The sequence below is a fragment of the Ipomoea triloba genome, chromosome 12 (genome assembly GCF_003576645.1).
Source record: "Ipomoea triloba cultivar NCNSP0323 chromosome 12, ASM357664v1".
In the NCBI taxonomy this organism is placed as follows: domain Eukaryota; kingdom Viridiplantae; phylum Streptophyta; class Magnoliopsida; order Solanales; family Convolvulaceae; genus Ipomoea; species Ipomoea triloba.
In genome coordinates, this window is record NC_044927.1 from 1,669,992 (window position 1) to 1,696,896 (window position 26,905).

A 26,905-nucleotide genomic window follows, 5' to 3' on the forward strand; every position below is an offset into this window, starting at 1 on the left:
ATTTAGTGTATTAGCTAAAAATGAACTTTTAGTACATTAAAAATAAATTTGTTGACCATAGTCTAAAGTATAATTTGATGCCTCCAACAATTTGGGCTTATTGAATTGGCCCATCTTCTTGATTGGATTCTAATATCATAACATCGTTGCACTTGATTAGCCCAACTCGGTCGATATATGTAATAAACTAAGATAATTGAATTGAATTCGAGTATCTTTCTATCTTTATTTTTTTAATGTATTTTAAAATAATACAAATAGATTGATTCACTTATATTCAAAATAAGATTAACCAAACAACTTAATTGGTTGTACTCCAAAATAAGATTAACTAAGCACATTCTAGCTAGCCTTCAAAAACAACTTTAAAAACAAAATTAAAAATAAACGAGAAATTCATTAAACTTCAACATCAATAAATAAAGTGTTAGTAATAAAAGACAAAAGAAATGAAAAATCACACCCCACAGTCTGACAAGCTAAGTAATCGCCTTCTCTAGCTAGTAAGTGAACAACACGTACACTTCGCTGACCGCTTAACAAAAGATGAAAGAGTTGTTTTTCACATTTAGGATTAATTAGGGGGTTTTCTATAATTTATTAATAAGGAGATTTCAGTTCGCTACTTTTAGAGACTTTAATTAGAACTAAAATCTTTAAAAAAAAAAAAAAAATAGAACTAAAAGTTACCTTGGTGTTTGTTGAATTGTTTCTCATTTTTTTTTTTTTGAAAGGAATTGTTTCTCATTTTTAAAGAGAATAATTATTTATTTAGTGTACTGTTGAAAATGTAAAATTACCATTTATTATTTTACTAATTAATTACAATGTATTATTATATATTCGTCAACTAACGAATACACAGTTGTATACTTGTATACGTAGTTCTGTGAGGGACAAGAAGTAAAAATGTCAAGAAATGAAGACGTTCGATGTCGGACGAAGATCTAGAGATGCAAATGCCTCAATTTTCCCGTCAAAATGTTTTCACTAAGGATAGCCTTACACTCACTAAATTTACCTACTCTCTAATCCACTTTTGTTATGCTATGTAATATTTATTTGTGAGAATTTTTATGGAATTATATACTATTGTATTTCACAAAATAAAATCATCTTATCATATATACAAATATAAAACTATTGATAGGAAATATACTCCAGTCTACGGACCCTTTCGTACTAGGGATCTGGTCGGATACGGATCGCCTCGGAACCTGGTCCATTATCTGACCCAAATCGACTTGCGTACAATGTCTGGCCGACCTGACCTGAAGGTCTATCGAGCCAATGGCTCAATGAGCTATTATCATATCTTTCTTGTGCTTGGTTCTGACCTAATAACTTGGTGACGACCCTGAGCACATACACTTGACGTCCAAACTGACCGCAATAGGTAGTCAGATATCATTTTACACGTGCTAGTTTTCCCTTTACCGACCAGACTACCGAATGCATGTAGGGTACGTGGCGCACATGCCGGCCTCGAAATTAAATTAATTTAATTTTCCTTTCTCATAAGCCTAAAATCCAGAATATAATTCAACAATGTCAAAATTTTAAGTTATCAAAAAAAAAAGGGACTGATAATGCTACAATAATAGTAGTTGGTGACTAAAAGTAGAATTTGTTCTTTAAAAAATTGTATTTACTTTTGTAAAAATTATGTGAAAAATGTGAAAGGATAAATCCACCAATAAAATGTGGACCCACGCTATGATTCCTTCGCACTCAAAAAAGGCGCACAAAAAATAACTAGAAAAACGGAATCTTCCGAAACAGGTCACCGTCTCCCATACGAAAAATCCCCCTTTTTTCCCTTTCTTCTCTCTCGAACTTTTCTCTACTTTTTGTCTCCTACTTAGCCATCAAATCAAATCATTTCCCCTTTCTTATGATACTAAAATCCGATATGATGAACCGAAATTTCTCCTCCTTCTTCTTCTTCACTCGTCCTTGAATTTCTCTCCTCTCCTTGCTTCAGAAGCTTCCGGAATGGGAATGGATGATAAGGACAGCTGCGAGAGCCGTGCAGTGGTGGAGCCGTCGTCGGCGAAGCAGAGCCGCCTGCACTGGCAGCGCTACGAAGTCTTCACGCAAGTGCTTAGCCGGCTCCAGGAATTGAATCTCGACGATGTCAAATCCCCCGGCTTCGAAGACCAGCTCTGGCTTCATTTCAGTCGCCTCCCCGCAAGGTTTGACTTCATAATTTGTAAACTGTGTGTTTTTTTGGACTCTGTGCATGTACGCATGTTGTGTATGCATCGATTATGTGCTTGTCTTTCGGTGATTTTGCTTTACGAATTAGTCGACTGTGATGTTAATCTCTCTGTGTTGTTTACGGTGGATTGTTTGGCGATCACTGATAAGGTTGTGTTAAATATAGAAATTAGCTGTATTGATAACATGCTATGATGTTAAATATCGAAATTGTTTGTATTGAGATCACATACTTACAAAGAGTATACAAATGGAGTGTTTATACAAGTATGCAACTGCAATAAACTACTATGAGCGACTGCCTTCTATAACTGCTAGTAACTCATAATAGTCGGGTTTGATGCAGATATGCATCGGATGTGAACGTGGAAAGAGCTGAGGATGTGTTAATGCACAAGAGATTGCTCAGTTCAGCTGAGGACCCTGAGAATAGACCTGCATTTGAAGTTCGCCCTGTACAGGTGCCTATGCTTCTATCGGTACTTTGATTTTTAAACTAGCTTAGTGCTAAGAAGATTAAGAATGAAAGGGTGATAGCATTTCTTTGTTTCATTCACCGTGGCTCTTCTCATGCACAGCAAATTAAACAGGAATGAACTTTTGATCAAAGTAAGAAAATGTGAGGTGGTTTTTTTTTTTTTTTTTTTTTGTTGGGAAGGAAAAGTATGATTTGATTTATCAGTTAAAAGTTATACTCCATAACAATCTAGGTCTGGAAGTGATGCACACACTCACATATGGAATTGCTGTCTTCTTACTATAACATCTCCTAGCGTAGGTTCACCCCAACTACAATGGAGCCTCAGCAGATTTGGTTGATGTCAGTTCTTCATTGAAAGATGAAGCCCAAAGGTACTGTTGTGTTGCTTTGCTATTGTCAGAATGTTATTTAATTAATTAATTATTTATTTATTATTATCTTTTGATTTCAGTGTCATAGACTCATTAGTTTATTGCTTTAGTTCCCTACCTTTATCTCTCCATTTGAGTTGTGTTGCCATTTAATTTTCACTCTTCCCCTACATTCCAGTTTCCACCCTCCTCCAACGTTTGGCTTATCACCTAATCTTCAGACACTTGAACTTAATGATAACAAAACTCATGCAAATGATGGAGATAACGAAAGCAATCTACCTTCAAGGATTTACAGGTAATTTAATGTTTGTTTTTGTCAAAATGTGTGAATGTCAAGCAAATGTCAGAGCATGATGTTATGAGTTTACAAGACCTAAGGAGCTTTTTGTTCTAGCTTGTTTAGCTATTCCAATTTGTTTTCAATCATTTTCAGACTTTTGTTCTCTTTTGGCTTTGTGAAAGGATATGCATATAGAAGTATTATTATATATCCACTAGAATATTCTTTTATGTAGTTGCTTCAGCGGAAATCTTGTTGAGTTCACTGTTGTTACTATTCAAATTGATTGTTTTTACACATTAAACATATTGTTATATTAAAATAAATCTTTCAGGCCCATGCATGAGGTCACTTTTTCAACAATTGACAAGCCAAAGGTTCTTAGTCAGGTGGGTTCTCCCCCATGTCCCAACATTGCTTTTCCTTAACGCTATTTTCTTATCCCCCTTATCCTTCCTAAACACAAATGAAGTGATTACAGTATGGTTGCAATCACATCTAGCAAGTGTATAAGAGAATTTATGTTTAATGTGTTTGTTCAAAATTTCCAGTTAACTTCTATACTTTCTGAAATTGGACTGAACATTGAAGAAGCTCATGTTTTTTCCACTGCTGATGGCTTCTCCTTAGATGTTTTTGTTGTTGATGGATGGCCATATGAGGTATATTTAAGTCTCTCCCTCTCGATAAATATTTACTAATAGTTCAGTCAATAACTTTTATATGCTTAGACCATATCTTAACCAGTACATTGCTTTAATGAATGTTAGAGCAAGTTGAATTGAATAATCCACAATGTCAGGATTTAATGCCTGAAAATACTTTGTGTAATTTAGGATTACAGCATACATAAATTTTTGTTTGTTCTGTGTGCCTTTTGCTTTATACTGAATCAATTATATGAATATCCAGAAAACTGAGCTGCTTAGGAGTGAGATACAAAAGGAAATTTTTAAGACTAAGGTAGCTTTTCTTCTTCCTGCTTATATTTGAAAGATTTGAATAACCCATAATATTTCCTCATACTGATTCAGTGCTTCTGGATTTCATTATTGAGCAGCTAATAACTCTGCTGAAAATATGTTGTAGGTGCAACCAGAACTCATACTTACTCCTAACAACGAGCAGAACCAAACAGTGCCTGAACCAAATTCTGAATGTGTAAAAATACCTACTGATGGAACTGATGATTGGGAAATTGATTCACAGTTTTTGAAATTTGAAAACAAAATTGCATCTGGAACATTTGGAGATCTGTAAGTTGCATATGATCCTTATCCTGAGTTTCAGTTGTGGTTGCACTCCTTGTCGGTCATATCATAAATCTTTTCAGGTATAAAGGCACATATTGTAGCCAAGAGGTGGCTATAAAAGTCTTAAAGCCGGAAAACTTGAATGCGGACATGTTGAAAGAGTTCACTCAGGAAGTCTACATCATGAGGTAGGCTATATGAAATGCTCATGGCCTTTCTTTTTGAATGTTTCTTCAATATTCATATCCTGCTGTTCTTTATGTATCTACGAGAAAGATAAGCTTTTTCTTCTTTTACTTCTGTAACCAAAGTATTTAATATTCCACTTCTACAGATAGGGCCATTACTTTAGTATAGTACATCAGTACAGTACGAGATTCTTTTCCTATCAAAACCTTAACCTTTTCTCTTTCAGAAACTTTCTGTACAAACAAGGAAATATTGCTGAACGTTTTGCCAGGATTTTATAACTGAAGCTTTTGGAAATGGGACTACTGTTCATAATATAACATCAACATGCTCTCCCCTATACTCTAAGTAATTGGTGTCCACAGACCTGATTTTACTCTTGTGAGACTCTGCTTTCTAAATTCCAAACAAACTTCTTGTGTTTATGTCAGGTAATGCATTTTGCAACTATGATGCCAAAGAGAAAAAAGAAAAAAGAACTGTTGACAAACAAAAAAGTATTATATTTGGACATATGGTTCAAACTTCAAACAATCGTTGGTTGCTGAATTTAGATGAATCACTTTCTTTTTCTTTTCCCAATTACTTATTCAGAATCCCTTCTCCTCTTTGATTTTATATTTTACTTTTTTCAGGAAAATTAGGCATAAGAATGTTATCCAATTTATAGGGGCACGGACACGGCCTCCGAACATGTGCATCGTGACTGGTAGGATGTTTAAATTGACATTTATAACCTCATTGTACATTCGTACTTGTAATTTCTGAGCACTGTTGGCTTTTGTGTGAAATTCTGCAATGTTGTTATGAGGGAAATGGTTCTAATGAAGTTCCTAAAATGTAGTTCATAGTTGCAGAAATTTCATAACTTTTTCTTACAGCAATTATTTAAAAAAATATAAAAATCTTTAGCCTGTTGATACCTATGCTTCTATCCACGTCATTGAAAAGCTTGCATTTTGGTTATGTTTTGACCAGAGTTCATGTCTAGAGGAAGTGTTTACAACTTTTTGCACAAGCTAAGAGGTGCTTTTAAGCTTCCTAATCTACTCAAGGTTGCAACTGATGTTTCTAAAGGAATGTACTATCTCCACCAAAATAGCATAATTCATCGTGACTTGAAGACTGCCAATCTTCTGATGGATGAGCACGGAGTAAGTTTCATCTCTTATTTTCAGTATTCTGAGAAAGTTATTGGTCCTCCACTTCTTTTTTGAAATGAAGTTTGATTTCATATGCATAATAATCTTCTCATTTTCCATATATAGGTTGATGATTATGCTGTATCTGCTTAATAGGGATTTATGTCATTCTAAAAATAATGGATTCTGTAATAAAGATAAACACTAAAAATACATTGAAAAGATACTTTATTGAATAATCTTTTCTGTGGATTCCATGAAGTGCTGAAATCGGCGCATTCTGCCTTTTTGTCAATTCAATGCCCAGAAATCTTTAGTTTTATGAATCCTTCTAAAAAGCATCATTCTAAGCATTCACTTGCAGCAAATGTCACCCATTCCAAGCAGTGAAGCGCCTACTTAACTTATGTGGATATTGGTTGGTTTCAGGTTTCTCTTTTCATTCAATACAAGTGTCTTTTGAGCAGGTTGTTAAGGTTGCTGATTTCGGGGTGGCTAGAGTGCAAGCTGAAACCGGAGTCATGACTTCAGAGACTGGAACATACCGATGGATGGCTCCTGAGGTATACAAATTGCCAATTCATTGCATGGCCAATAATTGCCTGAAAAATTCTTACACTCATGGTGGGTTTTTCCCAATTGAAGGTAATTGAGCATAAACCATATAATCACAAGGTTGATGTTTTCAGCTTTGGAATAGTGCTATGGGAACTTCTTACAGGAGAAGTAAGCCGCAAAAATCTCCTTGCTCTCAAGTGTCAAGTGCTATTTGTACCACTTTCATTATCCTTTTTTTTTTTTTTTTCTCTAATCTGACAAATTGGGCAGATTCCCTATGTCTTCTTAACACCTTTACAAGCTGCAATCGGCGTGGTGCAACAGGTAAAAATCTTACTTCCTGTAGTTACCAAACTCATCTTAATGCATACATAAATTCGAAGTTTTATTCACTGCCATTGCTCATCAGGGTTTACGACCTAACATTCCTAAGCACACACATCCAAAACTAGCCGAACTGCTCGAGAATTGTTGGCACCAAGACCCAACTAAAAGGCCGGAATTCTCAGAAATTTTGGAGATTCTGAAACAAATTTCTGACGAGGTACAACGTTAATCTGACACAAATCAACCAGTTAGAGAGATCAAACGGAGTATAACTTCACTTTTGTGTCACAGGTTGGAGATGATGGAGATTACAAAAAAAAAAGGATACCAAATCAATCCCTAACCGGCCATCAATGAGATTTTGACTTTGAAAATGGAAATAAACCTACCCAAGTCGTCTGGTGTTAGTCAACTTTGTACAGGCAGCCTAAATTTATTCAACTTTACCCTTTAAATTATTAGAAACTCCAAGGAATTCATCTAACGTATAAAAGATTTAGACTATAATTGTAGGGCTTTCAGAAGAGAAAGCCCTTTCAAAAATTCTCTAAGGCTTAGGGTAAACCCAAGCCTTAGAGGGGGTTTGGAAATAGTTTTCAACCAGCAATAGACGCGCCTCGGTTAGAACCTCACTAGCTGCGTCATTGCCCCAAGCGCAAAGATGGTTTAATCAGCCTGCGCGTCTCGCTTTTTATAAGAGGCTTATTCCCATGCGGTTCCGAAAGAATTCGATGTGGGACGCGGAAAAAGCAATAGCGTAGCACAAAACCGCCTGTCTTATCTCTGCTTGCGCAGCTGGACGCCGATGAATGCATAACAAATATAAATAGGTCCATATTTTAACTCATGTATTGGCCACTAAAAAACTATGAATATAAACCATTTCTTATTAAACAAAGAAAACAAACTTATTAAAACTTGTCAAGAAGTGATACAGAGACATTTAGCAATTTTTCTGAAAACATTTGCTTTCAAATAAATTTAATAGCAACTCAGTTGACTTTTGATGCGACAAGCCAACAATAAAATAGCTTGTCAAGGAAATAATCAATTTTTAACGTCCTCTCAGTTGAGTGAGTCTGTCACACATTCAAAATAATGTCTATTTTTATCACAAATGAAGTGAAAAAGAAGGGAATTGAAAGAATCATATGGGTGACATTGTAAGACCAAGTTTCAAATGAATTAGAGGACAAGAATTAGTGCTGATTATCATAAATAAATTTATTAAAAATTATAATACAACACAGCAGTTAAAGTATTACATCATTTCTGTCAAAGATAGCTGGAGTACAATGAGGCCAGGATAGTTTACAAAGCTATGGTGCCAAGTATTTCCTAACAGCATTACTTGATTGATGAGCGAAGTATTTCTGTCGAAGAAGCACGTAAGGGTACCCGATAAGCGACAGAAAGTGGGCAGGCTTGGAGATCGAAAGTATTTCGTACCAAACTTGGTCGTTCTCATCCAAAGCGATTGAGAATCGTTCTTCGCCTGCCTGTTCATGCAAAAAAAGTGCAAAGCTCGATTAAGCCTGTTTTCGGTTTTCTTCATTTGAATGCTGAAGTTGAATAGATAAACTACCCTGCTTATGAGTGTGAAGACGGGAAAAGTTGTGTCCATGTAACATTGCACGATTGCACGATTCAGGGGGTGTAAAACAAAACGCATTTTAGAAAAATCCCGTTGAGATCAAGGAACTAACCAGTAAGTGTCCTTGAAGAGTTCCGCTGCCAAAACCAAAGGACGCCATCCCCTTTCCTTTTTTCTTTGTTTCGTTAACATACACCACCTGTAAAGGCATCACAAGCCATGGGAAGAATTCCTTTACACAAACGCAAAACTTCTCCCCGACTCCAATTCTAGTTTTGGGATCAACAAATGTCCAGTCGAAGCTGAAATGTCTGCAAATTGCATCACTGTAAAATTACAACCTTCCTCTATAGAGAACGCTGAGTATCTAGAACAAGTATATATTATATAAATATGCCTGAAGAGATGCGTGGTTAAACTATATACTGACCTCCAGCTTTCAAGAGCACTTTTGCCCTTCTCAAAAGTCTTAAATCCCGAACCAACTGGAACACGGGCATGATTAACAAAATACCCCTTTTTGGCGAGCTCTCTATCTTGCTGAAGCGAAAGTGCAGTCTTTGCAGTGGCTCCTCTATATTCACTGTCGTAGTTAAACGAGCCACACCTGCTTGCATTGAAGAGAAACAGTTACTTGCAGCATTTGTCTTGTAAATACACAAGAAAGATACTTCTCGTTAGCAAACTGTTCCTCACTTGCCGATACATTTCTTCTGATCTTCAGGAGACGGGCGATCCCAAAATAAGAATACCATCTGTCTCAAATGGACCCACGATTTTCAGTAAGTTTCCATGAAACCACACACAAAAAAGTTTGAGTTCTCAATATCAGTAAGTTTGGTTACTGATATTCGGGTTCAAACAGTCACTCTAGGTGCAATACAATCGTTAACCGAAGTATCTACCCCACCCCTCCCAAGATCCCTTTGTCCATTTGGATGATTGGCTTTTGCTGCCAAGGGAGCTAAAACATAAATGAGCATAAAAGGTCATGCCGAAAAACTAATTTCTATTCCATAGAATCTTCCAATTTTAGTTCAATGGATTGACAGACAGCTTGACACCTCCCCACCATTTGCCTCCACTTCCCCAGAAAAGAAATTTCAAAAGCACCACTGCTCCCATACCAAACTCCACACAAATTAAAAAAAAAAAAACAGTCTAAAAGATGGACAATCCCAAACAAGAACACAATCAGACAAAAACTCGGAAATATAAGGGACAAGTGGACAACCCTAACCAAGTTCGTCAGATTGTTTGCTTGGTAGCCACAATTCCACAAGGTTTCAAGTTTAACTCCAGGTGGGAGCGGGAGCAGCCTATTGCAGTATTACCCTTCTTGGTTTAAACCAGTCAATTATAGACAACCTAAACTAATTTAACCAAGTTCAGGACCACAACTCAACAAAGTTTCGAATTTAACTCCAGGTGGGAGCGGGAGCAGCCTATTGCAGTATTGCCCTTCTTAGTTTAAACCAGTCAATTATAGACAATCTAAACTAGTTTACCTCCTTGTTATCCTTTACAATCTAGATTATAAGACGGGATTATCCGGTAAACACCGAGTAGTGACTGCAATTTCTCTCGTCACCCAAAAAAAATTAAGCAAAATCTTGAACATATAAGCAAAATCATCCGCAAAAAAATTAAGAATAAGATTTAAGAAGGAACAGCTGAAATGCAAATTAAAGTTTGATTCTTTTAGTGATTTCATTTTAGCATAGATTTGAGCTACGTAAATGAAAGCACAAAGTGCAGTATAAACAGTAACAAAAAATGATTTAACAGTGCAAAGTGACACTAACCGCGGGAAGGAATGGTTCAATCCGGTGGTGGGAATGGATAAAAACCGCTGAGATAGAGAGAGGCCACGGAGTCAGACAAAGAAAAGGAGAAGGATGATTGAGTAGATGCCCAGATCTTTGACACGTGTACCTTCTCTTGCCATACGGTTCGGATTTGCAAGGTTTCTTTTCCCATTTGTTTCCGGGTCGGGTGAATTAGGTTTGGTTCATATTAGAGCAAGATTAATAGTGGTTCAAAAACACACTATTTTTTTTCTAGCCTCCCTTTTTTCTCTAAAACCAAACGCCTTCTCTGTGCTCAACTTCGTCTTTCACCGCCGGCCTCTGGCCGGAGCTCTAATGGAGCTTTGAGCCGGCGGTTTTGGTCACCTTTTACGTTTGCTTTCGCTTCGACCATCGTCGCAGTTCAGTCCGCCTCCGACCACCGCCACAGATCTTCTTCTTCTGTCTTTCCCTTTGAATAAAATAATAGTAGGTAAGTATTGGGTTTGTGTTGGTAGTCTTGAACCCCCAACCCTACTTTGACTTTACCTACTTTTTATTTTCTCTATTATTGTGTTTTCCTCTCGTTACTTTCACGAGCATTTTTCCTCTCGTTACTTTCACGGGCTTTTCATTTTCATTAGCATAAATCGTTTAGTTTGGTTTCGGCAAGTGTTGATCTTATCCTGGGCGAGCAAAAAAGAATGATGACGAAGACCCAGATCTTTGATGAAGCTTTAAGCTCCTTGAAGGAACATAGCTTCCTAGTTATGAAACAGTCTGCGATTCAAGTTTTCTATAGCATATAGTTAGAAAAGTTGTTTCTATGTCTGACTGTAAGGAATGGTTACGTTTTATGTTATGAATTAATGGAATAGCTACGTTTTCTTTCAAAAAAAAAACACTATTTTTTTTTATTTTCAAAAACAATAGTTTTTTTTTTTAAATTTTATTTTTGTATCTTTTTGAAGTCATGCGGAAAAAGGAGATGAATCCAGAGTTTGTGTTTTTGAGTTCGGTAGATTGGAGATTGGGCTCTCTAAGTTAGTGAGAGTGTGGAGATTGATCCCTTGTGCGTAAAGTCAACAATAAAGATTGACTGTGAGATGTTTTTTATATTTTCTCTCCTTTTTTTAATTTCCAATTAGAATTTATACGACTAAAATCCTTCTATATATAATAGCTCATTAATTAAAGTACAAGCCAAGGATTGAATCATCTCAAACTTCAATATAAGCAAATGCCTAAAATTGGCCAATTTATTTTTTGAAAGCATAATCGAAACTTTCATTATGAAAGGTCCGAAGATAGGACACTACAGATAAATGAGGGAGAGTTAACAAACCACTCCCTACGATCAGACATAGAAAGGGACTCCCGAACTAATAAGTAGACAATCCTATTCATTGACCGTATGCAAACAACCAGACATATATATCAGTACAAAAACCACAACAATATAGTAATAGATGTAGTACAAGGATTGGTTGGATTATGATGATCATCTCCTCAAACTTGAATAGCAGCCAACTGGCCAAAATTAATTGGTGTAACAATTGGAGGTGCACTAATGAACAGTAGCTCAGCTGCCATGGCTGATGCCATCTGTGTAGGATGAACCCAGTCAAAGAACAATGTTGCATTGCGATTTTTACAGAGATGGGATTTCTTAGTGCATTTGTCTTTTCCATTGAATCTTCCATGTCCACAGCAGGCTCTCTTCACCTGTTTAAAAACTGTATCCAAAACTTATCAATGTCACATTGTGACCTCATTATCATCAAGTACAAATAAATGTTGTTAAGAATAAAAACCGCGGGATGGGATTGAATGGTCCGGGGTTGAATCTTTTATGTGTGTTATTCAACATTGAAATGTTTTTGTATGTTGACTTAATATTACAAGGAAATCTTAAATTTTGGACGATCATTGAAAAAGTAGTACAGTCGGAAACTTATTAGGGTTTGTGGTTTGAAATCGGATTATATTTCTGGCCACTATAAATATTTTAATAACTGTTCGTTAGAATTACCAACCATGGGTCGGTAACACCACCACATCAAGGTGACACTCTGCTGCTGAGTTATATCCCTTCCTTCTCCCATTGAGAAATTGAACTGACTAATCTGGCATAAGTCAAAGGGTCATTATCACTATTTTTGAACAACTTTGAGATGGCCAAGCTGGGTATTTTTTTCTCACTATTATGGATATGATAATAATGGTCAAAATCGGATTCAATTATGAATTGTCCTTACTGGAAATAGGATCGACTACTGATTCCTCAAATGTTCTTATGTGTTTCCACGCACCTCTGAGACCCCAAAAATAGACACATTCTTTTTCTTAGGAACACATACAAGATTCGATGCTACAAAAAGGATGACCGTTAACAAAAGTTGTTGAAAATTTAGGAAGATCATGTTTGTGTTCTCGAATTCTGACCAATACCCATGGTTACCATAAGGGAAGTGGATGGGAATTAGGTTTCTTTCCAAGACTCAAAATTTTCCAACAACTAGCTAGTTAAAGGTGATTGAAAAATCTGACCACCTAAAAAGTGATTGAATATGCATGATTTATAGGGGTGGAAATGTGTTTACAAACATATAAGGCAAAAATCCGCTAAAAGTGGATGAGAATTAAGTTTCGATTCTTTCCACGAGCCAAAATTTTCTAACTACCTAATTAAAGGTGGTTGAAAGTTCTAACCATTTAAAAAGTTATTGAAAATACACGATTCATTAGGGTGCTGTGTTAAAAACATATAAGATATTAATTAAATTACCATAAAGCTCAGCTCAAAGATTGAACTTAATTCAACTAACAGATATATTTACCTTTTGACTTTGGGTCAATAACAGGCATTGTCATGTTGTAAGAATTCCCCAACGAATAGTGCAGTCCTTTGAACGATGAACTCATATTCTGCAATACCATCTCAGTCGCCTTGTACAAATTTTCAGCCATTTCATTCACGTCGTCAACACAACCTCCATCTGAAGTAAGCTCACGCATGGACGGGCAGCACCCGATTGGCGCGAGGCCGATAATCCCGAGTTTTCGTGCCCCGAGGTGGTACAATTTCTACAATACGAGTTGTTTAGATAGTTTTTCAAATGCAAAAACTTGGATGTGGTATTTCAACATATATGGCGGAGGGGTTTTTTAATTTGCTGGTTTTTATTATTGCAAATGCAAAACTTTTGTAGGGTTCATTAAGGCAGATTAAAAGTCTAGCAAGTGATGCAGGTGCGCGTATGCACCCCCGGGCATGAATAAACTTTTTTTTTTTTTAGAATTTTTTTTCTCCATTTTTCCTCTTATCTTTCCTATATGGCATTGCAAAAATCACTCAAAAAACTTGCATTGTTGAGGTTGCTCTAAGGCTCCCTGATTTATTCAGATGATTATTTATCTCTGGAGAAGTGAAAATAACAAAATCAATGAGACAATGCGAGTATTAAAAGACGGTGATTTTACAATTACCTCTAAATGGCTAGCAAGGAAACCACCGAGGTGATCAATGAAGTCCGGTGTGGTGAGATTAGAGCCATATTTCTTGTAGTCGAACAAATCATTGCTGCCCACACTCAATAAGTAGAAAGCATTTTGGAGTAGATGTTGAGCTTTGGCTTGACCTATTGCCTTTGTGATATCATCACAAACAGTTGCAAATTGCTTAATCTGCTTCCCCAAGGGGATTACCACATTCTGCACATTTCATTCAATTTGTGTTTTCAACAACATTACATTACATACAAAATGGGGGGAAATAAAAGCTTAGGTCATAGCCTGGCCTATACGTGACTTAGGCTCTGGGTGGGAGAACGATAAGACTATAGCGGTTATAATAGTGGCAGCCAAATTAGAGCTGTGGTTCTTGCACATTTGCACAGTTGACAAATCTAAGTTACTGGAAATGATAAATGTAATTCACCTGAACAATAATATATATATATGGGGTGTGGGGAGGGGGGGGGGGGGGAGACTTACAAAATGTTTGAAGCCGGTATCGTCCAAAATGCCAGATCCTCCGGAGGCAAAGTTCACTCCGCGCTGTATTTCTTGGGTGAAATTACACTTATCTTTAATCAGTGACAGAAATGGTGGTGGGCTTTCCTTGTAGTCCCCAAACATGTTCACTATTTATAGTAATCAAAGGTAAAAAAAAATGTCATTATTAGAGCAGGAGGGACTAACATTAATTAATGCAATCTTAGATTGTGCTTGCATGTTTTAATAATCCTAAGTCTATTTTCACAAATACTAGAAACCAATCATGTGTAGAACCCTAATTGCTAGCTAGAACCCTAAAACGAGATTTACTCAACTTACATAGTGGTTGCAGGTTTCCCAAAAAGAAGGAATAATATAATATATAGAATATACCTATATAGTCAGCAGTGTTGTAGCCATTGCTGAACCTCCCAGTGGATTTGGAGTTGGGATAATCAATCCCATAATAAGGATTGTTAGCAGTGGCAAGGCTTCCCTTGAGGTGATTGTTTGTCCCAACATCCATCGTGGAATCCCCAAATATATACACCGTCTCCACCTTCTTCGCATTCGCCGCAGGTACTTGCCAACAAATAACGATGATCAAGAAAACATGTAGTACGAGGAGGATCAAGCCGGTTTCGTTGTTTTGATGATTCCTCATCGCCATTTAATTTTCTCTGTCTCTACAGGTAATGAATTGAAAGAACATAATGATGGGTTTGAAGTTTATATGGAAGAGGCTATGAGTAAAGCAACAAGAAGGTGAAATCATTAGCGTCGATGGCTTCAACGTTGGGGATGGAGAAAAACAGAAAACCACCCACGCATGAAGTCACTCATCAGCTGTCTGGTTTATTAAGCAATGGAATTATTCGAATAATATTATATAACATCGTTTTCGATTTGCTTAGAGTAGGCAAAGTATATCCTTGTAAGCCGAAAGAATGAGAAAATTTTGATTTACATGAAAGTATGCAAGTTTGTAACTGCTCACAAACGCCTTACCTTGTGACCTTAATAAGTAAAAAATTAAATTACAAGTAAAACAGTTTAAGTTGCTTATAGCTGATCGGTTTAAAATAAGAAGTTCAATATATAGACAACACGTTGAACTTGAAACTTAGCTTGTAGTTACTAAAATAACTTTTCAACCAGCTCGGGTTACGTAGTTGCAGCCAACGTAAATTCTTGATCCCATTTTTCTCAACAATATTTATTATACTCCGTATATGATACTGTTGTCTGATCTACTTGAAGCTATATTTAGAAGTAGATTAGCTATAGATTCTTAATTAGAACGTATGTGTTTGATCTGAAGTAGGTGCGTGCAGTTTAATTATTGATTAATCATTCTTAATTACTCCGTAGTATGTTTCTGATCGCCGCCTCCGAAGTTGCGTCCAATCGCTAACTTATATAGGTAGCTAGCTAGCTGCTTTTTGTAGGATTTTATTGTTTAATTAGGAACAAGAAAGCAACAGGCTAAAATACAGAAAAGTCGAAGAGATACATCCTTAGCACAAAAAGTTTACTATGGACTTGGGTATTTACGGTTTACCAAAAATTATGTGTTTACCGAGGGGATTAAATTAAATAATCTGTCTTCTCATTTTAAATAGAAGTCTCTATAATATATCATTCAATATCTTTCTAAAAAATTCTTGTATATATAGTGGTACAAATCTAATCCAATGAAGTAGCTTAAGTGGCAAATGAGCTCTCTTTATGAAAAAGATTTTCGGAGAACCCGATTTGCTCCGGACCAGCCCCCGAGGCCCGAATAAAGACTCAGAACACCTCATCTTCTTTCCTTTTTAATGTTTGGCAAGTGTTTATTACAAGCCTTTTTATCCCTATTTTACAATTCAAATTGGTATTTTTAGAATTAATTTTTTATTCACACATTATCCAAAACTGGACATATAATGTATTGATCTCTTTGTTTCACAATGAAGAACCTGAATCCATTGTAATCCAAACCCAAATAAAAAATGGACCTCACATATATTTGTACCATAAAATAACCACTTATAATATCATTTTATGCTATTTTTCCAACAAAATATAACTGGTCATTTGCATGGAACAATAGAGGTTTGTGAAACCTTTGCTATGCGAAGTAGCAGAGGTTTACGAAATATTTATTGTACGAAAAAACAGATATTTTGTGAAATCTCTAGTATGTGGGGCACTTGAGGTTTGTAAAATACTGTTGTGTGGTAGCACTCTTATTCTTCTCAATACTCATGTTGTTGTATCTCTTTTAATGTTGTGACGTACTGAAAATTGTAAGTTAATGTTGATTAGTTTTGACAATTAATTATGATTAATTATAATTTATCTAAGAATTAACTTTGTAACATCAAAATTAATTTGATTAATTTGTCAATTATGCGAGTTGCACGTTTAAATTATAAATTCAATTTTGAATGCCATGAATACTAATGTATTTCACTTTTTGTATAAATATTTGTGGTTGGGCAAAATGTTTTATAAATACTACCCTTATAAATTCAATTTTGAATGCCATGAATAGTAATGTATTTCACTTTTTGTATAAATATTTGTGGTTGGGCAAAATGTTTTATAAATACTACCCAAAAAAGAAAAAAAAAAAGAAAAAGAATTGAGCTTTTCAATATTCTCATACCACTCTCAACTCCTAGATAACTCTTTGCCGACTTCTCTAAAATTTGTGTGTTCCCTTTGTTCATGTTCGTTGAGCAAAATATTTGTATGCTCGAATATTTCGTAGCAGTTCATTGAATCATGAAAAATTGACGCTTAAATATGTACTCCTAGCACCATGCATCTAGTGAAAGCAAATCGATTAAAAAAATTGTGATTCACACACCTTGAATTAACCGTTTACAGTATAGTACTCCTTTTTTGAGGAATTTTGTTTCGGATTATTGTCAAAATAATTCCTTACAGTAGACTCGATCTGAAATACAATTATCACAATATATAGACTCGATCTTAGACGTGAATATTAGCCAAGGTTGTAAAGTTGATGGGTGAAACAGTTTGATTCCCCCCGGAGACAAGAAATATGGCGGCATAATTAGACGCTGTTTGTGTGGGATGAAACAAGTCGAAGAAGACGTAGGAATCGCGGTTCTTGCATAGATTCGATGTTTCCATGCATTTTCCTTGTCCCTTGTTTGGTCCCTGTCCACAACAAGCATTCGAGGCAACCTTAAAACCTGCATCAATGCATTCATCAATCACACACACAATTTTAATCCTTCAATTACAGAGACTCTTAACTATATTTTGTCTAGTGACACGAAATGACTCTCTCAAATAGAATTTCATGAGTTCGAGCCTCAGTAATAGAGGTTCAGTAGGTTGAGAAAGTTATTATGAACAGATACTACATCGAATTACCTCCTAGGGCTGGATGGTCGATAATTACCCTAGTCAGCTTGTAAGAGTTTCCAAGTGCATAATGCATCCCTGGATTTGCTTGGCTCAAGTTGTGGAGAAGGGTGAGAGTTGAATCATGGAAAGCTTCAGCCATGCTATTCAGTGTCTCGTTGCACGCGCCGCCGTTCATACTACGTATCGCCGGGGAACACCCCAGAGCTGGGACCCCTAACAACCCAAATTTTCTTGCTCCCAAAGTATACAAAATCTGCAATATAATAATACACATACATTAATGTAATTAAATTCTTTTTTTTTTTTTTTGTGAAACTGAACAGGATTGCCTCAATTAACGTAACCTCCCTAATCATGTTCTATCCACTCAGTCACTTTTAATTTGTCATATATGTTAATGTAAATTCTTGCAGATGTGTTAATTAGGTTATGTCAAGAAAACCTTAATCCCCTCGCTCGAAGGGAGCTGGGAAGAGCAAGCTAATTAAGGTTGTTGAATTGCTGACCTTTAGTTTAATGGCGAGGGCATTGTTGAGATTGGCTAAGAAATGTGGTCCAGAAATAGGCGGTGAGAAACGATGATAGTCGAACAAGTCGTTGCTTCCGACACTGATGATGTAGAGGGCATTTGAGATGAGTTTTCCAGCTTTGATTTCACCCAACGATTGTGTGATGTTCCCACAAACTGTTTCGAATTGCCGAATTTGTTGCTTCCATGAAACAACATTTGTCTGCACATACAATGTTGCACACAGATCCTCAGATATCCGGTAAGATTCCAATCTCTAACTTTACTTAAAATTAATTATTCAGCTAGAACATATATAATTAGTTTGAACATATATAGAAACTCTTTTTTTCTTTGTAATCCCAACTAAATTGGTCAACTTGTTGGCTTGGTAACTACAAAGTTACAAGTTCGACTCACAGCCCAAACATATATCCTATTAACTTTCTTGAGTTAAGTCTTCAATTAGGATCACAAGGCGGCTGGGATTTACCTGTTAGACTCAAGCGCGTACCGCTCACATCGAAAGCTATAGTTAGTAGCGAAAACATAACTTATTTCCTTATAGACCGCAATCACATTATTTGAGACATGCTAAGTGTTAGACTTGACCTTTAAGGACGTTTACTGGCCTCTGCCTACAATCCCTGTCATCGGGTACTCAACATGACCCCTTTACTGACCTTATCTAACATTACCCATGCGTACTCTCAAGATATAGTAATTGCAAGTTTCTTTCGTCATCCAACAAAAATAAGAAATAAAAGAAGAAACTTTTTTAATTAGGTGCTTACAAATGCTTGACATCCGGTCCTGTCAAAAACTCCTGATCCTCCGGAAGCAAAGTTCACACCACCCAAAATGTTGCGGTTGAAGTTGCCCATATCTTGGATCAGAGCAAGAAAAGGCGGCGGACTTTCGTCGGAATAATTCAATAGACTCGCTACATAACAAATATTACTGACGTATCAGTCAATCTCATATTATCTTTTAATTTACAGGAAAGTCAATGTCATATTATCTTTTAATTTACAGGAAAGTCAGTAACAGCTATCCGAAGTCAGAAACGTATAGACTAGTTGATATAAGTAGTGAAACGTTAAACGTACCGATGTAATCAGCAAAGTTGCGGCCATTACTGAACCTGCCAGTAGGAGTGGAGTTAGGATAGTCAATTCCATAATAAGGATTATTAGCAGTGGCTTTGCTTCCGATTAGGTAATTGTTAGTCCCCACGTCTAAAAGCGAATCGCCGAATAGGAAGACGGGGGCTGCTAGCTCCTCCGTCGCCGCCGGAACCCAACATGCGCAGAACAAGGTGACGATGATGCAAAGGAAGACAAGATTAATAATGTTATGTTGTTGTTTTGCCATTGTGAAGGAGCATGCATGGCTGCCATTGGTTAATTTGGTGAGTTTATATAAGGAGAAAACAGAAGAAGCCACGAGCGAGTGAGTGAGACATGATTTCTGTATTAAAATATTGCAAGTTTAATTTTTGTTAACGTATTCTTGGTTGAGTCCATTATATATGATTTTTTTAGTGTTGTTTAGCTCTCTTATGTAGTTTGAAAATTACTATATTAGAAACTGAACATATTATTCTTGATAGTGGCTATAAATTTCTTCAGTAATAAAAAAAAATAAAGAAAAAAATTGGAAACTACAATGTAACCTGGCTGGAAGAGTATATAATATAATAATGGATTTAGAGATTCTTGATTTCTTGTTCAACCCATAATAACAAATTAGCTTTTTTCATGGTGGAAAGGGATATGAAGAAGTTTAGTGTATATATTCAATGCAGATTATTGACGTTTTCTTGTCACTCTTAACTAGGCCAGATGGATCTTAGTTATTCAGATTCTGAAGTTCACGAACTACTAATTAAATGGGATGGGAACAACCTAGTTATTAGTCCTACTTACGGTTGAATTGGTCAATAATTATAAGGTTTCAAGTTTAATTAATGAGAGAGATTTATTTGTCTTTGTATATAGTTTGAGCATATCAGTTTTAGAGAATCAAAATTAGTTTATTTCTTTGTAATTCCTTGCTAGTTAGGGTTACAACGTAGGTTTACCTAATACCCTACGGCTTCAAATATCGTAATTGATATATATCAAATTCTATAGTAAGAGAAATTAATAATTTAAGCAACTATACGTAGGTCTTAATTTTACAATCCATACCATACACCTAGATTTGTATGAACATGTCAGTTTGCAATTCAAACTACTTATTGTTGGTGTGTGATTGTGTGGATAACCTAATACTTCTGTCAATAGTTGAGAGATTATAGGGCAGTTCCAACTAAGTTGGTTGTATTATTTACTTGGTAACTACAATGTTATAAGTTTAACTTTCACTTGAAGCGAGCTATTGGTCTTCTTGATTTGAGTCGAGTCAGTTATGAGAGGTGATCCTTTGTTGGCTAGGGTCATAAGACATTGTTTATTCAGTACACATTTTCGGATAGTGACTGCAAGCTTCCCTCGTCACACCAAAAAAAAAATGAGAGACTAAAATTGATACTTTATCTAAATTCATAGAAGGAATGAAAGCACAACTTTTCCCTTTGATTCATGGAGAAACTCACAATTGTTACTTGAAAATGCATTCTAGGTAAAACTTGTCTATGCTAGAGTTCGTTTTGTTTTGTGACCCTAACTGGTAAATGGCGCTATCAATTGACAACTATCACGAAAAGTCAAACTTATAATCTTAAAATTACTATGCTAATTATCCAAACAATTCAAGATGGATCACCACACTACTTTCCCCTTGTTTTTATACAAGGGAAACAAACACAACTAAACAAATTAACATTCTCATGATTTTGTATGTAGTAGGATCGTAATTAACGTGACGATAACAACGGGATAAAGATGATACAGTGACTTCATTAAAGCAGACAAATCTAAGGTTCTAAGCTGTTTCGAATTGCGACATATTGAATCTAAGCTGTTTCAAATCTAGCTTTTTAACGTTAAATATTGCGGATAGTACAAAATATAAGCTGTTTAAAGTTGCGAGACGATGTTGATATATGGCGAGTTTATGATATTTTGACAAAATTTAAAATAAAAATCAAACCCCCTTCGGAAAACAATTTGAAATTGTTAAAATAAAAAATATAATTTTAATTGCCACATCACTGCTTAACCTGGTGAACATGTCACTTTTAGTCAAATTAAATATGTCAACGGGGCGGAATAGGGGCGGGAGGGCACTCGACTTTCTCCCCCATTCCACGTCCTCGTCCCCACCATGCAACTCATATATAGCAAGAGCAATCTATTGACACTTAGCAGCTTGGTAACAACTATTTCACAAACCAAATAGTAATATGTAATATATTTTTTTTAAAAAAAATAATGTAAAATTTTCAAATATATAGGTTAAATTAAATGATGGTATTCCGTATTCGGCAGTAAATGAAATGTTCGATTAAGTCGAGAGAATTGTTCCAATCCAATGTTGTATGTGCATCATTTTGCAATTATATTTATGTTGTCAAAAAGTGTATAGAACCAAACAAGCAACCTAGAATTCTTCTCCTAATTAAACATCTCGCATATATATGTTTGCTGTACATTATTATTATTATTATTATTATTATTATTATTATTATTGGGATGAACCTTAACCGTACGTGTTGGATAATTGAGTAGCAAAACAAAATTAATTGAAGACAAGCTAAGTCACAAACTCATGATTGTGGCTAGTGGCAATAGGCTTCTGGAACCATACCATGCCCGTTGTTGTGCCTATGTCAATTCAAATAATGTCCCTAATATGAAATTTACAATATTTTGACTTATTTCTTATATTCCCCTTCGATCTCTCTTTTTTTTTTTTTTATTCTTCATTTTTCTTTCGTTTTCTATTTTAAATTATCAATAATTTAATTAGTTTATATTATATTAGAGTATATTTATTGTCTATATATATATCTTCAATTCTTAACTCAAAGAACACTACCAAATTGTAATTTTGGATTATATTTAAGTTTTATTTCTCTTTCATCTCTCTTATTTAATTTACATTTATGGTTTCATCTACCTCTCTTATTTTGTGTATTTATTATACAAGAATGAATAGCTAAGTATTTTAAGACAAGAAAGCGATAAGTTTGTGAATAATTGCAACCAAAATCATAGTACATTTCATCACCAACTTAGAGGTCAGACAAGGCATTCTGTTTTCAATTATCGAGATAAAGACAATTGTTCTTGGTCTAGCTAGTTGCAAAGTAAGCAAAAAAAAATTTAAATGATATAACAAATGAGATAGCGTATGACATGATGTTTACCTATAATAGGAGGTAAATAAAATGAACATAATTGTACTTTTTTTAAAGTTTAGGTGTACTTTTTTTTTTCCAATAGTTTAAAAAAGAGCACGAGTTATCAATGTAATCAATTATACCAATCTGTTACGTTTTCTAAAGCTAGAACCACAACAATATTTGCTATATATTTATACAATATGATAGAAAAGTACCATTTTGCATATTTTATGATTTTATTTGTATTATTTTGCAAAACTAACTCTACTCATCTCCATCATAAATACGGAGTAATAAATTTGGCACAAAAAACCTTATCAATCAAGAAACACATCTATGATATAAATTTGCTCGAACCCTACATAAACCCTCATACTAATAATAAAATAATTTATACAATGTTTTATGTGACTATCTTTTTGTCAAACCAGCTTTAATTGTAGCATGTATCTTTAAGTTCGTACCATATTCAACTAACATCTACCAAATCATGATATAGTATGTAATGATTTTTTTATTTTTTTTTTAATATAGAGATTTAATTGTAAAACTTTTTATAAATATTTTAATTGTAGGTCGGTGACTCACTGACTCCCTTGTTCACTATCTTCTCGGAGCCTGCGTTTCAACCCGACGTTGAAGAGCGAAGACTGAACTGCGATTCCAGATTGAGATTTCGTGAGATGAGTGAGTGAGTGACCGAGAATCTTCCAGAGTGAGTGAAGGAAATGGGCGCACTTTGCGGTTTCCGCGATACGTGGGATAGCTTCTCCGACCGGTGTTTTGGCCACTTCCCCTGCCTCTCCGATCCCGGTAACTAAATTCATCGGTTCTCTCTATAGCTACACGTGATTTTACAGGCGCAGTGCGTGTATTTGAGCTCCTAGTGTGTTGAATTTGAAGTTTGAAACATTTGTTTTTGTTTGTCTTAGTTCGGAGAGCTACGCTGGGGTTGAAAGTAGCGTTGGTTATGCTGCACGTGGTCTACGCCGGTGTTCTATTTATTATTAACAAAGATTTGGTTGAGAAAACGCGACAAGAGCCATGGTAATGATGGTGTATTTGACTCTGTGCTGAGTTTTTGGTTAGTTGGGGTTTAATTTGGCTGAGAATTGCTTTCTTTGCACGGCATAAATATATGGAATTGTGGAGAAGGGAAATTCTAGGTACTGAGATTTAGGCTTAGCTACTGAAGGGAATTGCTAATTTTATAGGTGCTGAGGATTGACTGCTAACTAACTCTATGGTAATAGCAATGTGTTGTTGATAATATTGGATTTATAAATGCATTTAGTGAGTGAAGTCTCAATGCCATTACATCCAATTTAGTATTTTCGCTAGCTTAACTAATAACTAGAGAGATAATGATTCTTACTCGAGAGTGAAGTCTCAACCCTTCTGGTCTTTTGGTTGTGTAGTGTCAGACTGATATTTTAACATTTTGATTATTGTTGGGGGAAATTTAATGGAATGTAGCCAATGGATGAAGCAAAATGTATTTTGTGGACAACTGCTATGGATATATTAATTTCTGCTCAAAAATTTTAAAATAACCTTCCTATTGTTAATTGATTTTTTTCTCATAGGTATACAGCGATGTATTTATCATTGTTTATTGTTACACTGGCTCAGTATTTCATCACTTCTGGCTCCTCTCCTGGGTAATTTTTTTGTCTTTCTTTTTTGTTTTATATCCATCATTATTGCATTTCATTGCCCTTGGTTTGGAGTGCCCATAGGATGGAAAGGTTTCTATTCTGAGGACAACTTTAACCTCATTTCCTTTTTCTTTTGGAAAAATATAGGTATGTTCTTGATGCAATGAGGGCTGTGAATGAGGCAGGTGCCTTGTCTAATAGGATGTCAGTGGCCTCAAAGTAAGAGAACTATCCTTCTGATTGTGTATACATGTATGTAAATAAAAAGACATTTAATGAATTTGGGAAGAATTCTGTTATCTTATATGATTACATAAAGTGTTACAAGGTCAGAAAGCTTCTTCAATAATCAGATAATAATTATTGAATTTTTCTGCTGCTTATCTTGATGTTGAATGATCAAGCAAAGGCAACCTGCTTCAAGCAAAAATGGCAGTGTAGTTATTACAATTGATCAGAGCAAGGTGGGCAGAGATCTTTTGGATAGTAATGCGACATCTTGGACAAAGCTTGTGATGGATATGTACCCCCATGGAACATCTGTTAGGTCGGTGAGTGGTTTAATTATTATGGTTATGTTTTTTTCTTATTGTTCCTTATCCATTGTCAATGCTCTGCAACTATCTTATTGGCTCTACATCAAAATCCTTCAATTTTCATGACTAATTTATTCCTGGTGTTTTTCAGAACTGTGACATGCACTTACTGTAATGCCCTGCAGGTAGAGTGTCTTTCTATTTGTTTTATTTATTTTATTTTGTGTGTTTGAAAATGGCATTCACTTCAGTGCACTATAATTATGATTTGTACTTTTCACATTATTAGGAAATTAATTACAGTTCTAGCAATACAATCCTATTCATGTTTCTTCCCTTGGAAAATTTATGCAGCCCCCACGAACTAAACACTGTCAGGATTGTGACAAATGTGTTCTCCAGTTTGATCATCATTGTGTTTGGCTTGGGACATGTATAGGGCAGGGTAACCATTGCAAATTTTGGTAAGTGTACATTATTCTATGTGATGCAGACTACAGTATGTCTGCTGAATCGAACATCTTTCTGCTAATTCTATTAAAAATAATTTTCTATACTTTGTTTGCCCTCATATGGAAAGTGTGTGAACACCCTTTATTTATTTATTTATTTTATACTAGGTGGTACATTAGTGAGGAAACCGCCTTGAGCATTTGGACTGGCATCTTATACATTCAATACCTCAAGTCTAATATATCAAAGCCCTGGTATGTATCTGTCATTGACATTTTTGTCTTGATACATCTTTCACTTTTTTCCTCGTTTCTGGTCTATTTACGACTCAAAGATAACTTTGTCTTAATCTCATCATATATTTCCTTGGCCCTTGATATAGAACTTAATGGTGAGGATTCTTGTAATATCTCAAATCCATGATATTCATGGGTTATTATATTCTACAGTTTTATGTTTCTATGTTAAATATGAGACAGTTGTGAAATATTCATTATTTCGTGAAATGATACACCATATTTGTGATACCTTGAAATGACTGGCTCAATTTAAACATCCAATTAACATTATTTAATGGAGCATTTTTTCCTCAAATGCCAGGTGGATATACACATTTGTGATATTGTTGTTAGCTGTTTTATTCGTATGCCTCGTGTTTTTGCTTCTCCTCCTACTTTTCCATAGGTGAGTATTTTCTTCACTTTTAGTATTTATCAGAGCAGTAGGAGCCCACCATTTAGATCTATGGTTCTTTCTATGCTGTAGTAACCTATAATATACTGAACTGAATTTTTATCTTGAACAGCTACCTTGTTTTGACAAACCAGACCACCTACGAGCTTGTAAGGAGGCGACGCATCCAATATTTAAGGTCAGTTTCCATTTTGCTTCCTAATGATATCGCACAAATGCTTTGCTAAAAGGTTGAGCTCACTGTACAAGTCTCCCACGTCATTCAGGGACCAAGATCTAGAGATAGATGCACACAAGACACAACTTTTAAAACTGGTTCCAAAGTTTCAAAACTCTCACACTCACAGCCAATGGATTAACTGAAATGACTTTGAATGCTTTGCTATCAAAAGATTGATCAATACTAGTTACTGCAAACACGTCAAGATAGGTTACCAAATGAAAAATCATGAATGATTTTAAAACACAGATTGATATTTAATGCAGGGGGATCCCTGAAAGAGTGTTTCCATTTAGCAAAGGAGCATGCAGAAACTTGTACGACTTTTGCTGCGCTCCAAGCAACATATACAGGATGGAACCACTACCAACAGCGCGGGAAATTGAAGAGAAGTCGAGACCCTATACTTGCTTAGATATCTTGTCTTGTCGCTGCTGTTGTTAATAGCTCGCCCCATCTACCCCCCTTGTTACAAAATGTTCCCCTCGGATGTACTTTTGTTATTTGTCGCCCCCTGGCCTGCCACACACCATGTGCCTCAAATATGCTTGTGTATTTCCCTATCTGTATTTGTCACACAATTCTTTGGAGAAATGATAAACTGATTGCTTCCTTTGCTTTAGAACTCTCCTTGCAAGATCATGCTAACCGTTTATTAGGATTCATTAATAATTAAGAATTTTTTGTTTTTTTTTAAAGAGTATTAATTTTATAATTATTGTAATTTTTTAAGTTTGTAAAATTGACCCATCTATTTTCCTCTTACTTATTTCTCATCTTTAATTGTTGATCTACCAAATGAATGGATCAGTCCTCATCTTTTATATAAGAGCCTATTCTATTCATGAGCAATATGCAGACGCATTTTTAATAAATTTATCATGAATAATATATTGCAATATGCAGACGCATTTTTAATAAATTTATCATGAATAATATATTACGGAGTATTATT

At 35.4% G+C, this 26,905-nt stretch overlaps 5 protein-coding genes and 1 non-coding gene across 7 annotated transcripts; 2 read left to right on the plus strand and 4 right to left on the minus strand.

Moving 5' to 3' along the window:
• The first annotated feature begins 1,805 nt into the window (after window positions 1-1,805).
• On the plus strand, window positions 1,806-7,308 carry LOC115998513 (serine/threonine-protein kinase STY17-like). 2 transcript variants are annotated; one of them, XM_031238095.1, is made up of 16 exons: window positions 1,806-2,195; window positions 2,567-2,681; window positions 2,999-3,072; window positions 3,251-3,370; window positions 3,690-3,744; window positions 3,907-4,017; window positions 4,268-4,318; window positions 4,445-4,611; window positions 4,689-4,796; window positions 5,433-5,506; window positions 5,776-5,951; window positions 6,407-6,502; window positions 6,585-6,665; window positions 6,768-6,821; window positions 6,907-7,041; window positions 7,116-7,308. In XM_031238095.1, exons 1-16 carry the CDS (start codon window positions 1,996-1,998, stop codon window positions 7,179-7,181), a joined length of 1,683 nt encoding a protein of 560 aa, XP_031093955.1. In that variant the 5' UTR covers window positions 1,806-1,995; the 3' UTR covers window positions 7,182-7,308. The 2 variants fall into 2 exon arrangements, 1 of the variants encoding a protein (XP_031093955.1); XR_004093906.1 differs by lacking the exons at window positions 6,907-7,041; window positions 7,116-7,308 and having other exon boundaries at window positions 6,369-6,502.
• Window positions 7,309-7,337: 29 nt separating this feature from the next.
• On the minus strand, window positions 7,338-7,487 carry LOC116000550. The gene has a single exon (XR_004094128.1). It is a non-coding gene; the product is annotated as a U4 spliceosomal RNA (small nuclear RNA).
• A 522-nt stretch (window positions 7,488-8,009) lies between these two features.
• LOC115998335 (UPF0548 protein At2g17695) lies at window positions 8,010-10,316 on the minus strand. Its single transcript, XM_031237877.1, has 5 exons — window positions 10,224-10,316; window positions 9,115-9,173; window positions 8,849-9,025; window positions 8,531-8,729; window positions 8,010-8,323 (listed from the first exon to the last, which is right to left on the minus strand). The coding sequence occupies exons 2-5, from the start codon at window positions 9,171-9,173 to the stop codon at window positions 8,144-8,146; spliced, it is 615 nt and encodes a 204-aa protein (XP_031093737.1). The 5' UTR covers window positions 10,224-10,316; the 3' UTR covers window positions 8,010-8,143.
• Window positions 10,317-11,714: 1,398 nt separating this feature from the next.
• Window positions 11,715-14,874, minus strand: LOC115998793 (GDSL esterase/lipase At1g74460-like). Its single transcript, XM_031238450.1, has 7 exons — window positions 14,598-14,874; window positions 14,202-14,350; window positions 13,695-13,919; window positions 13,046-13,292; window positions 12,518-12,576; window positions 12,242-12,331; window positions 11,715-11,930 (listed from the first exon to the last, which is right to left on the minus strand). Exons 1-7 carry the CDS (start codon window positions 14,872-14,874, stop codon window positions 11,715-11,717), a joined length of 1,263 nt encoding a protein of 420 aa, XP_031094310.1.
• A 2,312-nt stretch (window positions 14,875-17,186) lies between these two features.
• Window positions 17,187-19,473, minus strand: LOC115998794 (GDSL esterase/lipase At5g18430-like). The gene is made up of 5 exons (XM_031238452.1): window positions 19,209-19,473; window positions 18,894-19,042; window positions 18,098-18,322; window positions 17,598-17,844; window positions 17,187-17,413 (listed from the first exon to the last, which is right to left on the minus strand). The coding sequence occupies exons 1-5, from the start codon at window positions 19,471-19,473 to the stop codon at window positions 17,187-17,189; spliced, it is 1,113 nt and encodes a 370-aa protein (XP_031094312.1).
• Window positions 19,474-22,982: 3,509 nt separating this feature from the next.
• Window positions 22,983-26,575, plus strand: LOC115998414 (protein S-acyltransferase 10-like). Its single transcript, XM_031237990.1, has 11 exons — window positions 22,983-23,203; window positions 23,323-23,437; window positions 23,977-24,051; window positions 24,196-24,267; window positions 24,458-24,595; window positions 24,736-24,769; window positions 24,939-25,048; window positions 25,205-25,291; window positions 25,638-25,721; window positions 25,843-25,908; window positions 26,217-26,575. The coding sequence occupies exons 1-11, from the start codon at window positions 23,119-23,121 to the stop codon at window positions 26,392-26,394; spliced, it is 1,044 nt and encodes a 347-aa protein (XP_031093850.1). The 5' UTR covers window positions 22,983-23,118; the 3' UTR covers window positions 26,395-26,575.
• Window positions 26,576-26,905: the final 330 nt, after the last annotated feature.